General features: G+C 39.6%; 1 protein-coding gene across 1 annotated transcript; it reads right to left on the bottom strand.

The window, feature by feature from the left end:
• Positions 1–185: 185 nt before the first annotated feature.
• Positions 186–5443, bottom strand: adrb2a (adrenoceptor beta 2, surface a). The gene is made up of 2 exons (XM_079351939.1): positions 5283–5443; positions 186–5027 (listed from the first exon to the last, which is right to left on the bottom strand). The coding sequence occupies exon 2, from the start codon at positions 5025–5027 to the stop codon at positions 3771–3773; it is 1257 nt and encodes a 418-aa protein (XP_079208065.1). The 5' UTR covers positions 5283–5443; the 3' UTR covers positions 186–3770.
• Between the last annotated feature and the right edge of the window lie 9705 nt (positions 5444–15148).

Raw genomic sequence — 15148 nt, 5'->3', positions numbered from 1 at the left:
AATAGCTAAATCCCTCCCCTGTTCATATTTCACATCACATGCTGGTTTTTCCACCCACATACTGAAAATAGACTTCGACGGGAGTGTTCAGAGACCACCTTTTTCCTTCATTTAATATATTTTACACATTATTAAGTGTACTGCTATTTAAGGCATTTAAAGAAAACATCGTTGAGGACATGACATGCAGCATGTACATCATTTATTTCAGTACAAATCTCACAGCACATTCACTTGCTTCAAGACACCACATTTTGTAAGAGGCATTAATTTACAGTGACAAAAAGTTGTGCGAAAATAGCTGGCAAACATTTAGTAAACATTCAGGTTTTCACTCTGGCAATGACAGGAAGCTTGACATATAATACATGTGTGACCTTTGAAGCAATATTTAACTTTTATAGAAAATTCACATACACATGCGTCAGTTGTGCGGAGCCTTCGACAACATCTGGGCTCACATTCATGTTTTTGCTTTAAAGTTGCAACAGGAAATGGAACTTCTGTAACAATATACAGCATTGGCGCAACTGAAGAGGAAAAACTGTTCATCAAGATATAAATCATTTATCATCAATGACATTGAATGAATTTCCTTGTTTTTTTTTGTTTGTTTTTTTTAAACAAAGACTTCATGAAAGTGCTTTACATCGCTGCTTTAAGGTCCAAACAGTGAGCGGTTCATGAGGGGTGACAAGACTTTAATAGAAGAGGAGCAGTCATGTGTTGGTGAGGAAGGTATAAGCATTAGCTCACCTGAGTCCAGATGATATAAAAATGTGACAATCCATAACTGATTGTTTCTTATAAAAAAAAGGAAAAACATTTGTTATGTTATTTCTCTGCTGTAACCTGGAGCCCACCTGAAAAACAACTTGTCCCGTTCGCAGAGCTGCTATAACTGTCACCTGATAAGATCAGTAACCTTAGTCTTAAGTCTGCCCGGGAACTGAATGTTCATTTAATGCATCAGCAGATGTGGTATATGGTCCCAAAGACATCAGCTGAGCCTGGAATGTAGTTGTGTCAGCTAAACACTGAAGACTCATAGCACAAAACTGTGTTGCATGTACACATAAATACCCTTTCTTTTCAGTGTATCGTGAAATAGGCCATAACTCAGAGGCAGCTAAGGTGCAAGGAGAGGCCACCGCCAGGAGGGAGCAGTGTGGATGTATAGCTCACAGCCTGCTCCACTTGGACATAAAGAGATCACTGTGAAAGAGCCACAGACCACAAGCACATTACCACAAACACCTAGAAGACATGCAAACAATTACTTAGTGCTTTCAAAATAGACTGAATTGCATACCGGCCCATTGTTTTTCATCAAGCATTAATTCAATGTCACTGCTTGGATTTGTTTTAAAAAATATGGACATACAGTCTATCGAAAGAAATTCCCTGGAGAAAATGTGTAATGACTTTCAACCCCTGTATTTTTTTAACTGCTGTAAATCCATGAAAAAGAAAAACAGAAAGAATGATCAGCATAGTGGAGAGCTTGTTTTTCACATGGCAAACATTGACGTAGGATGACACTGTGGTTACGTCTCCACTCCTAAGGCCTTTGACAACAGGCACTGAACAAACCAGCAGATAGAGTACAGCACACTGAGGTTCCACTGGGGGAACAAAGTTCACAGTTTTCAAAGCGTCTGCTGGCTTAACTCCAGAGGCGAAGCAAAAGTACATGCACTAAAACACAGGTCACTTATACCGATTTAGACGGGCACAGAATCCATGTCCCCCCCTCCCTGTCTGCCTTCAGGAGCCACATTTAGCATGCTGTCACTTTGATCAGAGCAGGAGAGAATGCCAAACCTGTTGAAATGTGGTTACGTCTGCAGAACATCTTTATTGCTGCGATTGAGCATAAAGATCTAGCAAGTCATTTAGTTTGATAAAAGTGGGCGACTAACTGTCCATTAATGCTTCGGTAAGTCAAAAAATGACTTTACTTTAATTTCAGGCAGGCCTTCAATTTAAAACTTGGAATTTAGAAATGTATAATTTGTCATTGACTAATGTAATTTACTTAATTCTACAGCTTAACAGTGGAGGTAATGAATAAATTGTGAATTGTGTTTATTGGCTTTGGGTTAGCTGGATATGTTGCATTTCCTGGAGTTACACACCAAGCAGTGTCTCAAGCAGGCAACAGAAAGTGAGTGAAAAAAAACAAAAAACTGTCACAGCTGAGAGCCTGCCCAGCAGACTCATAACTAATCCTAACGTTAGACTGATTTAATACAGACATAGAAATTGGTTCACAGTGAGGAGACTTGGACAGATTTCCAAAAGATACACATCTTTGTTTACAGTGAGGAGACTCTGGGAAATGTCGGGGAGTGGCGACAAAGGTGCAGCTCAGGATGGTTTTCTCATCTCAGTTTATAGGCCTGAGAAGTCGCCACCAACAAGTCCCGGGTCTGGAACTACAGTGTGTTATCACTTGGTTGTTAAAACGCCCTGTTTAGTACTGTGGGTGGTTTGTACCCTCGTGCCATGACTAAGGAAACGGCGTCTCTGGTTTCAGTAAACACTGAAACACAGCAACCACAAAACAGGATAAATAAACAGGTCTGGTATAACAACTTGTTGCCTCTGACTTAAACATAAGGGCAAGATAGGCTACCTTTACTTTGACATATTGTTTTCCAAAGTACCAAAAGCTGTTTTACATGTCACACAAATCACCCTGTGGAATGAAGGTGTTGACTGTTCAGTAGCAAAAATGTGTATTTGAATGTAATCAGCTGTGAGCTTTGAAGGTCAATACCCAAGTTTGAGTCAATTATCAATAACCCCATCTGCTCTGAACTTAAATATTAAATACCTTGAGGGCTGGTAATAGAACGAGCTATCATACATATATACACTTGCCAGCTTTGTTCATATAATCTAAAGAGGATGGCCTCAGGCACTTCTCAGCTTACACCAGGGAGATGAAGATAACTTCATATCTGTAGTGCTGTCTGCTAGAAACTCCCTGTAACAGACTTTAAAAACCCCGACCAGGGGGCAGGGCTTCACAGCGTTTCTGAGAAGTAAGGAGACAGACTGACAGAGAGAAAAAGAGGAAGAGAGACAGGTTTGTCTCAACCTGGTAACTGAGGCAATCCGTCAATAAAAAAGAGGAACGGAAAGAAGCCAAATCGTAACTTTGGTTAATTTTGGAATTACTTTAAACAAAGCACCAAAATGACACTCAGATTCAGTCTCCTCATTTTCTGAAAGAAACAAGAACTCAGTATCCATGCACGCTTGGCATGCCTGAATGGAATATACAGCCTCCAAAAGCATTTAATTTAAATTTCAAAAGACTGTTAAGCCAGTTTAGTGAAAGTTTTGCCAAGAACTCTGAGATAAAAGTCTGTGGCAGGGAATTCAGATGAGCAATTACATAATGCACAGAATGTTTGGTTGAGTTAAACAGCAGAGATAATAAACTTCTTCAATACTTGCCTGTGACCAGAGAATAAAAGAGAACTTGATAAGACAGTAAAGAAACAAATGTTAAAAAAAAAACAGAAAGTAATGAGGTAGGTGGGAATAACTCTTAATAAATGTAACAAAAAGAAAAGTGATCAACCTACAGAATGTAGTCGTAGAATGTAGAAAGAAGAGAAATATTTTCCTCAGTTAAGTTTCTTCAAAGTTTCTTCAAAGAGACCCCACCTGTCGGTTTGACTGGCTCTACATTACTACTGTACATTACTCTATTGGACAAAAAAGCTGTATGTAAACATGTCTGGGTTGCCCAACGCTTAGCATGCAGTTGTTATGGTTGATAAGCCTGTGCTGCAATTCCCATTGGGATCCACTGATCTGTCCGCAGCACTGCAGACCCCTGCCCCTTTCACCAGACACCCTTCATTGGGGTCACTGTCCTCCGAGCTGCCCTTACTCCTCCCTTGCTGCTCGCTCTGCCAGCTGTGCCTGCTGTATATGTAGCCGTTCACAGGCCCTGAGTTATTTAGGCGGTTCCTCTTCATGCAGAGGATTTCCTTAAAGGCATATCTGAACTCAGGACTCCGGCAGTAAATGAGGGGGTTGAAGGCCGAGTTTGCATAACCTATCCAGTTGAGTATCCTGAAGGTGAGGTCATGGTGCAGTTCCTTCCAGATGGCCACCAGCACATTGAGCAGAAAGAAAGGCAGCCAGCACAGAGTAAAGATCCCCATGATGATGCCTAAGGTCTTTAGAGCTTTATGTTCCCGTAAGCAAAACTTGGCCTTCTTCTGGCCACGTCCATTGTTGGCCTCAATAGATTTGAGGTTGCTGTTGTCGCTGTTGTGAAAGCGTCCAACACTTTGGTCAATCTTCTTTAGTTGGCGTCTGGCCTCCTGGAAGACCCGGCTGTAGACAAAAACCATGATGACCAAAGGGATGTAGAAGGAGACGATGGAGGAGGTAATTGCGTATGCCATGTTGGTGTAGAACTCACAGCAGTTACTGTTCTTAATGCAATCCTTGGCTATCTCATCATCTGATATCCACCACTTCATGTGTATGGGCAGGAAAGATATCAAGGCAGCAATCACCCACACCAGGATGACCACAATGCGAGCCCTGCACTTGGTCAGCATGGACTGGTATCTGAAGGGAGAAGTGATGGCAAGGTAACGATCTATAGCTATTACACACAAAGTCTCGATACTCGCGGTCACACAGAGCACGTCAGTTGCAGTCCAGAACTCGCACCAAAAACTACCAAAGTGCCAGGTCTTAAAGATGATGTAACAGGCACCAAAAGGAATCACAATGAGACCCATGACCAGGTCGGCACAGGCCAAGGATGTGATGAAGCAGTTGGTGACATTTTGGAGACGCTGGAAACGGGCGATGGCCGTTATGACCAGGATGTTTCCGAAGACGATACACAAGACGAGTAAGGACATAATCATGCCCAGAAGGATCATTGTTGCGTCGCTGTAACCCTCCCTGCTCACAGCTCCGGCTGAGGAGGAGTTGTTCATCTCTGCACTCGTATTGAGGTATCCTGGGGGGTTCGTACTTCCCATCTGACAAGACCATTCATGGGTAACACACATACGTACAAACACAAAAATGGTGGTAAGAGCCACAGTTTAAATCTAAAAGTTGCCTAATAAGAAATGAAAAAAAGATATTATGGTATGCATATGACACTTCTGTTGCTGATATTATTTTGACAAAGAATCAAGCTGAATAAAGAAACTCACAACACAAAAAAATCTGCACAATTCACAACTGCAAACAAAAAGTTAAACCCTCCAAAAGCAAATAAAAGTACATACCTCCACAGGTTGTTGTTTTGTTCCCTGCCACCCATACAAAGTAGAAATGTTACTTTTCAACGAGTTCCTGCAAAGTATTTACTGTCACATGTCCTTGTGTCTACTGTTTACTTCTCTTAATCTCCGTGTGTCTCAGTCACTCAGTGCTTCAGTTGAGTCGTCTTTCCTCTACTGCTCTCCAGGGCTAGTTGTCAGAGCCCTTATAACGTTCAGTGATGACATCATGGTCAGTGCTCAGCCAATCAGGCAGCCAGCCTGCAGAGGGTGCTGAGAGCTCCTGAGAGTTTGAACACATTGTCCCTGCAGCCGGCTGCTGCAGGGCTGCATGTGGCAAGAGCTACAAGCACTAAAGAAGACTTTTTCTTCAAAAAACTATCTTCAAAAAAATGCTCAAACTATCTCAAAAGTTTTCTTAATGCAAAGTTATTTTCTGATGCAAGAACTGTGTTCTAATTTAAAAAGTAAAATCTGGGATGTTGCAGTCGTAACAGCCTGCTAGTCTGGATCTTATTAAAAACAGGTGAAGCTTTCTTTGAGTCTTTGTAAAAAGAAGAGAAATTTGAATGCACATGTAATCCAGCTGGCACGTTAAACCCCACTTGGAACCAAACTGTATATTCTGTGTTTTATAATGTAGTTTGACTCATGACGTCGTCCTTTGTCCTGAGGAAACCTCAGTGTGTTTGGGTAATTTGCTTTGCCTGCTATGAAAACATAAAAATGTAAATGAGAGTACAAACAAAAAAAACAGATTTGAGTCCCTGCAAAAGGAATAAAAATAAATTGGGTTTATGCACTGCTGCGTTTATGAATATCTTTAGATTTAACGTAAAAAAAAAAAACCTCCAATATTTCTCATATGAATCTGGATCTAAGACCTTAATAACTGACCCTACTGGACACAACACACTTCAAAAAGATATGAAATATTTCTGGGAATCATGGCAATTTTGCAAAGATTGAGCATGCAATGGTTTCTGATCATGTCTAAGATGCTTTTCATATTTTGAGAGAGCATGAAAACAAACAGAACTTTTTTCTGCTGTTGTTTGTTTCTCCACCCTGAGTTAGTCTGATGTGCTGACACTAATAAACCATCACTTTGTGCATGAAGTATAATGTGAGTGTTTACTTAAAGACTTAGAAGACAAGAACCATACAACTGAATTTTAGATGACTATCATGACATTATCAATTACCATCAGAGAGCCTCAGAGCGTGTGCATCACAGTCAAGTTTTAGCAAGTGTTTTATACACATAAATACTGAACACTCGTCAGGTAAAGTTCCATTGGAGCTCTGACACTACAAGACTGATAGGTAGGTAAAAGGTGTGTTCATTAACTAATCGACTGATTATAGAAGGGAATCATGCTGGAGTTAATGCATCTTTAAAGAGAAAATAATCAGTGCTCTTTCAGTTATCACACCTCAGGGGTAGATACTGTACATATTGTTTTTTCAGGCAGTTGTATAATGATTATGTTTAAATACTGTACTCTAAGAGGTATGAATGGGTTTGTGAATAGTGAAAGCATTGTAACTGAGCAGGGATCACAAACAGGCCTTGAGAAAAGAAACTGTTTCGACCTCTGAGAGTGCATTCAAGTGTTTCTACGTGTGTCCAGGTCCTTCACAACCTGAGGGGAAGAGATGATCGTCTCCAGAGCTAGGACCTTGACTAAATGCTGACGCCAAAGGCTTTGTGCATCTTTCATGTTCTGTACTTCACTGTGAGTGTTCTTTCATGATGCAGAACACAAGGTCTAGTTATCAGTATCAATACTCAGCATTCATACTAATAATACAAACCATTGTCTATGACTTAACTGTGACGTACACACAGACATTTGAGATAAATCTATTCACATCATTATTATTATTATTAGATTTCATGGACAAGCATATTCATATTCTCAGAATTAGTGTAAATATTTTTGATAACTGTTAGGCTGCAACTTTCACTAGTGTCCGGGATATATTAAATACCTATATTACCTATATTAAGTAATAGTACATACTGCCCTGAAATTGCCTTTTGTATTTTTAGAAATGGCTAACATCTCATTTTGAATATGTCAACTGCAATTTGCATTACACAATGTGACTCTTGCACAACTAACAGGACTAATCTAACATGTGGGGTTCCACTTACTGATAAATTCTGTTATCTACTCTCAGTGGCAAATATTTTCAAGATTGTGGATTATGATGAACATTTCACCTCCTGAGAAGACTTTGCACATTTGCTGATACTATGCTTCATACTTTTCTCTGTTTTAACGCTTCACACCCTAAATCTCATGTAAATTAAATTTAAGTTCTGTGGATCTGTTTTGGAAACCGATTGTCTGCGTGTTCGATGAATCATGTCTGGTTTCCTCAGTCTGTGACATCTGTCTTCCTGTATCCTGTCACTCCCTGACAGAGCCAATTCACATTTGGATAACCTGTACACTGTTGTACACTGTTTTCGTCAAACACTGTCATAATAACACTTGTCTTCCCTCTGCATGTCCTCTGGGATTCCTACTTTTTTTTTTTCTTCATAGAAAGTTGTAACATTGACCTGATGACCCCACCTGCACCGGCCTTCCACCTCCCCTCGCTAGGCCTATATTTTTCCTGTAATCTGGTAGGAACAATACCTGGAGGCATTGTTCCTCTATAGGGAGAGGTTTCAGGAGCATAAGAGGAAATGACAGCGCTAACAATCAGCCGACCTAATTTGTTTTCTTAAATGTCAATTGCTTTACTGGTAGTCTCTTACACAGGCCTATGGCACATTGTTAAAGGTTGCAATAATACACAGAAAAACAAACATGTATGCAGTGTATTGCTTAGAGTAACAAAAAAGGATGGTGATCATTAGGGGAAAACTAAACAAAAAGGTATAGAGGACTCAAGTGCAGATCCAAAAAACAAATGATTTAAGCTAGTCCTCTGTTGAGTTTGCCAATACATCATGTATTTTGTATCATATATTTCAGAGTTTTGAGCTCTGTTGTTATATTATTCGTTAGTGTTGACTGTTTCCATTGTGTGTCTTATGTTTCCTGGTGTAGTATTATTGTGTTGATTGTTTACTTGTTTAGTCTTTAGTGTTACATTCTTCACTTCCCCTGTGTTGTGTTTCTCCTGTGCTACATGTTTTACTTTCTAGTTCTCAGTATTGTCTGGTTTCCTGCCTCTCTATGTTTCCCTCCTGTCTTGATGACCCTGATTGTCCTCACCTGTCTCATTTGTCTCACCTGTGTCTGATTACCCCATGTCTACTTAGTCTCTGTGTTTCTTTCTCTCTGTGTGTCGGTTCATTGTCTTTTGTAGTAAGTTGTTTGTCTCCCTCTGCGCCTGTGGATTACCTTTGTTTGTTTTTTTTCTCCTTGTGGATTTTCTGTTGGGTTTGGACGAACTTTGTTTGGACACTTGTTGTAAGTAGATTTGTTTTGCCTTTTTTCGTTTAATATATATGTTTGTGTTTTCTGCACTTGAGTCCTCCTCCATGTTTTTCAACACAGATCGTGACATTTTGTTTCAATTTCCTTATTTGCATTTAAGTGTTAACATGCATACTTTAAAAACATTTCTAAAGTGTCTATAGAAATAATACTTATAATATCCAAGACTTCCTCAAACCCGTCCGTCACTGCTTCCTGTTATTCACTTGGTCTGGCAGATGTCACTTATTACAAAAGAGCAGTCACTTAGCTTTCCCCAAACTCCTAACCTATAAGGTGTGAAGGGCTGGGATGGAAGAATAACAGGAGAAGAGAGGCCAGAGATTTGTAAGAGGAAGATACAGAGAACAAGAGAGGAAAAAAACTGTTAATTATGTCGAGCTTGTTACGGTTATTGATCTTCTTAGGACTGTGAAAATGAGCTATTTGGAATCCATTTGTTCAGTAAAGTTACTTTTGTAATGTTATTCTGTGACCATGCTATGAGCTAAAGCTAATTATCTAATACAGATGCTAGCAAGAGGATAAAATTGTGTGTACGGGCGAAACTACAATTATGCGCCAAGTTTATGAGTGAGTTTGGACTGTGTATACAAATATCTCAAGTGAACATCTGAGTGAGGATGTGCAGAAATGTATTGTTACCGTGGCTTTTGAATGCAGTGCTTGGATCAGGAGCCCCACCATGCTGGTGCTGTGAAGTGCCGTCCAGGACTCGTTTGTGTAGATGACGGCTGAATCTTGGCTGACAGACAGCGCATATGCAGCGGTAGGGTTTCTGATCACACGAAAATGAAACTTGCAGGAACACTTCCAACAACACTTACAAATTCTCTATCAAAGGAACCATTAGTTTTACTTCTGTTGAAGATATCTGTTTTGAGAGGGTTTTAAATAAACAACATTGAAAAAAAATACAGCATCTACACGTTATAATGGAACATTTGGTGTGTAGAAAATCATTATTGACCATTGTTGGCAATTGACCGCAATGTTTGTTGGTGCTTTATATCAGTGGCTCTTAACTGGTAGCATCAGGACGCACCACCAAGTCCCTTAAGAAAAATTGCTGATATTTTAACCAATCAGATGTGTTTAATGTTAAAATGTGCAGCTTGGACCTCTGGTCAAAACATGTTAGAGAACTTTTTTTTTTCTTCATGCACACATTAGTGATTAACGGAAAACAGCTGTGTGATCCATCAGTCCCACCAAGGACAACCACTGCTCTGAGCTGGGGCGGTATCGTTTTTTTTAATATATATATATACATAATACCATATCTTGCAGTTACACCAGAGTATATGGCACATGACAGTATTTTAAAAAATAAGGTAAAAATAAATTAAAGTTTTGAAGAAGAAGAAGAAAAAAACCTTCTGTAACAGCCATAACATTCACAGTTCATAAACTGGTTGCCAACCTAGGTCGTCAACAACGCGAAGTTTCTTTGCAGCTCTGCAATTCTGTTTTTTCTTTTCATTTTTATAAGTTTGCACTCCTACTAGCTACAGTATGTAAGTTGATCTGCTGTGAAAGTTTTGAAGCACCGACCACTAAAGCTTGCCAGCTCTCTGCACAACACCGCTGGTCACACTAACTTTAATACAGGACTCTTTCAATCACAAGAACACTCAAAAAGGTTTATATACAGAACAAGATACACCTGTTCTGTGAATGCATGATTATGATTATGATCTCGTAAAGGAGAAAAGATGTGAAAAAGTGTTCCTCCTCCACTCTGGTGCGTCGTGTTTACCTTTCCAGAGCTATTAGCTCTGCAGTTGCCACGGTAACGGGGTCTAAATAGGACCGTACCCCAACTGGCACGAGCTGTGCACTACAACCCCTCACGTTAATATATTATATTTCCGTAAGGATTTGTTATACCCTGGTATACCGGGACACCACCCAAGCCGACACTGCATACTTTGTCTTTCAGATAGTGCTGCATGCCTTTGAAGCCATACTTTTTTCTACCCTACAAATCTTTTAGAGAAGAAATTAAGCCATAACAAATGATAACATCAAATATATTTTTGTAACTCTTACTGTTCAACCTCTGCTTTAAGATTAACTGTCTGAGTCAAACATGTCCTTATTTAACTCACTGGAACAAAGACATTCCCCTTGGGATCAATCCAGAAACTGAACCAGTGATTTGTACTAAAAGCCCTGAGGGACCATGAGTGAGGTTCACCCAGAAATAAAATACCTATATCTGTGTGCCCTGCTTTACTACCACATTGATGGTATTGCAACAGTTGCAGACATTATTTTAAATCTATCCGACCATATATGGACTAAGCAGTTTCAGAGACATAGTTCATCAATTTTCTCCCCTGATTAAGATTGAGGAAGAGGTTGTAAAAAGACTTCACTGTGCTGTTAATCAACCTGTGGGCTGTGGCTTCCAGACAGAGCTCAACAGATACAAAAGATACATTTATGGGAGTCTGACCACTGTAACACCTTCAGTATATCACACTTAATGTTGACATGTCTTAGTGTGAAACGTAAATGATCTCATTCCAGACGCAGACGTTTTTCTCACCCGAAATCTCTTCTCTTTTTTTCTCAAAACACAGGAAGGGAAGTCATGTCCATCAAAGGTACAGTAATCTGTACTGTGTTAAAGAAAAGGGCATTGGCTTTTTTTTTTTTTTTACAGAAAAAAAGAGTGTTACTGGCCTTGCAGAAGAAATTGCAGGTCTCTTAGGAAAGACTTTGTCTGTCTTATTGTTTACACATAAAGACAAACACCCACAGGGGACATTCCTTATAAGACAGCTTTGCCAAGGCTGAATGCTCAGTTAAACCCACCCACCTCTTCATTTAACTAAATTTAGAGTCTGCCTTGATTCAGGATTTTACGGCAGCATTACAGTGTGTGGTCAGGGCCTTATAGCTGAGTTATCACCTGTGTTTAATCCTATTGGAAGAAACTAATGCAGCACTGTCCTTGTGATGATTTAATTAGTGTGAACACGTTTGTCTAATTCAGCAAAAAAAAGTCCCTGTGTTGCTCCAGTCAGCACAGTGAGGAATTAGAATCCATCTTTGCTTTAAAACACTGATTTAACCACAGTAAATTTACATACAGTAAATCTTTTTGTCTAAGCATCCGGTTGGTTGTGCCCTTGGGTCTTGGTTCCACTTGAATCCTAATTGTTGTCTTGTCTTATTTTCTGTTGATGGCCTCGGGCAGTGAGGATGCTGGGTGATGGTTGTACACTTAATAGAGATATAAATAAACAAACAGGCGGATTGGGACTGATTGATGGGAGCTGACTATATAATTCACTATAGGGGTGCAGAAATGCAGAACTTTCTCTAAGCGATTACTGTCCCATTTTTAAATGCGAGTACTCGAGTACTTGTTCTGTAGTTTTTTTTTCTTTTTCCTGTGATCAAATACAGTTGCGATGCAAGTTGGAATCAATGCAGGCAGCATAACTATATTAGCAAAGGGAGAGATGCAACAGCATTAACAACATTGCGTGTCCGCTCTGTTGCGTGACAGCTCTGTGCACCCTCGTCCGTCCTCACCCACCGTCCCGTGTTGCGGACGGTGGGTGAGGACGGACGAGGACGGACGAGCGCAAGGAATTCCCGTGGTAATTAAACAGATTACCCCGAGTGCTCGTTTGCAGCCCCTTTGATGTACACAGAACTTGGAAGGCCAATTTGTGTTTATGGAAGTGAAATAACAATGCATACCATTTTCTGTCTTTCCAGCCCTCTGAACATATTTTGAGCACTTTGTGCGCTTCATGCGTGATCATAATGACAATGGCATAGTGATCTCACAACACTAACTTTTTTTTTCCCCATGCAATATATAAACTGATATATAGAAGGAAAGAACCAATTCTGGATGGAGTTACAGTCCTTGTTCCTTTCCACTGCTGCACTAATTATTGTGACAATAAACAGGGCATGGGCTGATTTCTTTTCCTTCGCCTCTTAAGGAAGCAACTACCAACTCTAACATCCTCTCTTATACTTCCTCTTTCGACTCCTTGCCTTTTTCTGTTTCACAATCAAACCTCTGTTACAGACATTACTTGCAGCAAAAAGTCAACTTCTGACCCTTTCCACAACAAAGACTGAGGTTTGACTCTAATGACTGTCTGTGGATTTATTTGTCGTGACTTTGGCAGACATCCAACCCGTATAAAGAGCTGCAGTCCTGATTGGTTTGTGTCTGCCATGAGATACAATAAATATTTCTTGTACGGTAGAGAGGTTAAAAGTGATGATGGGATTCCTGTGTTTTGACGATAACACTTTAGAGGAGGGATGGCCTTTTATTTGGCATGTTAATCTAAAAAAATTAGATCAATGGATACATAGGAATCAAGCTATTTCACTAAATTATTTTATTACAATAATCCACTTAACAAAGATAAAGGTCTGCATGTGTATGTAGAATCCGTACCTAGTGGTAAAGGCAAGTGAGGGAAACACAACTGTGCTTCTTCTTGTTTGAACGTTCAGAAGACTGCATGACAAGATTTGAGACAGGATGTTGGAACATGGAGACATCAGAGACAATTCTTAAAGTAATGAAAAGGCACAACATTTAGTTCAATTTGTGGGCTTTTATGCCTTAATTGGAGTGACAGGACAGTCAGTATAGAGTCAGAAATCAGGAAGAGGGAGTGAGTGGGGAAAGACACACAGTGTCAGACACACAGTGTCAGACACACATGTCAGATCGAGGCTGCGAGTAGCTTCTGCACATGGGGGGTGCAAACACCAGGGTCCTTTGGGTCCATTTTCTAGCTTTTCCTATACAGCCACTGTATGTGCATGTGTGACCTAAATACAGCAGCACACATTAAACAGCTTTCATATTTTGCCTTTACAAGTGAAACTCACTGGCTTTATAAACAGCACATTTCAACTACAACAAAAAAAACCCCTCAACAGTCTGACTGCTTAGCATCATCAGCTTTAAAATGTGATCATTCAAAAATGTTATTTCTTAATCTCTGGCCTTGTTCAGTTTCTAAGAAATCAAGCCTGTGGATCTGAGGTCTGACCTATCACCAAATCTATTTCCTGCAGCTCAGCTGTTCTGCTGGTTTATTGATCTCTCCTTCATTTTGTGATAACAACACAAACTGACCAAAACCTGTGAACTTTACAATCCCAATTGAAAAATTGAAACCAGCATTCAAATCCTAATCTGTAACTGTGTAAGAGAAGTATACTGCATATGTAATGCATAGACTTCACTGGTATGTATTCGGTCAAAACCAGATGCGTTGAAGTTAAGCAAACAGAGTCCCAGTCTTTTAGCCCCCCTGATGTATTCTTGATGTATGTTGGAATGGTTTCGATTAGTTTGAGATACGATGTAGACGATTGACTTCTCAAACATGGCTTCTTTTCTTGTTAAATTACATTAAGCTCTATTCCATATACTGTATATGTGACCAGAACCACTTGAAGTGTGAAGATCTGTAAGTTATAGTATATAAAGGCAAATGTGACGCACCAACATTTGATTTTAGCAGCCTTTGAACTGATTGTTTCCTTTTTCATCACAGTGAAGGTAGCCTCTGACTGCACAGTTCATACCTGTCAAGCTTAAAATTGGCTACAGACAGTCAATTCATTTATTTTAAATGAAGAGCAACTGAAACTCATGACAAATGTGACAATGACGAAAAATAATTAAATCATAAATGTGCAGGGATGTGAGACCTCCTCAAGAGCAACACTGACTGAATCACAGAAGAATCTTCTGTCAATCATTACAGTTCACTTTGAAACTATATGCTATGCAGTCTGATAAGTACAGCTTGCATAAAGGTTGTATTCATTTTTAACATTTTTACTGCATTTATCTGATCAGTCGAACTGATTTAAACCATTGTAGAGGCTGCTGTCCTGAATTACAAAGTGATCGCAATCCTCAACATTAAGAGACAGCTAATTAATCCAAATTCAAGGTTTTAAGAAAATGGAAGCGTTTGAATGTCATGAAGATAAGGACTTTTCTTTCTCTCAAAGCTTCCAAAGACTGTCACAAAACATTTGTTCCTCTTTAACTGATGCAGAACAAATGTCTTGAATGTATTTTCAGGGATGTGTTATTTTTCATCTAACTTTGTGACAGCTGCTTTAACAACCTAACAAGAGAAATCAGTCATTTCGAGATCTCTTCTCCCATGCTGTTGTATTTTTCCTGTTGCAATTTAGCACATGATATTTTGGTTGTTATTGAACAACCAAACTTTGAAAGACACATGATTCATGCCCATTCCAGGATGTAATATACACACATCAAGTGGCAGAGATTTTGTAAGGTGCTGCAGAGACCTTCAACATGAATTCTCATGTTTCTTAAAACACAACATAGATTTCTTTGCTGTTCTGGAAGTTGTGTCACATAAA

The sequence above is a fragment of the Symphodus melops genome (genome assembly GCF_947650265.1).
Source record: "Symphodus melops genome assembly, chromosome: 9".
Taxonomy (NCBI): Eukaryota; Metazoa; Chordata; class Actinopteri; order Labriformes; family Labridae; genus Symphodus; species Symphodus melops.
This window is presented reverse-complemented; position numbering and strand designations above follow the sequence as displayed.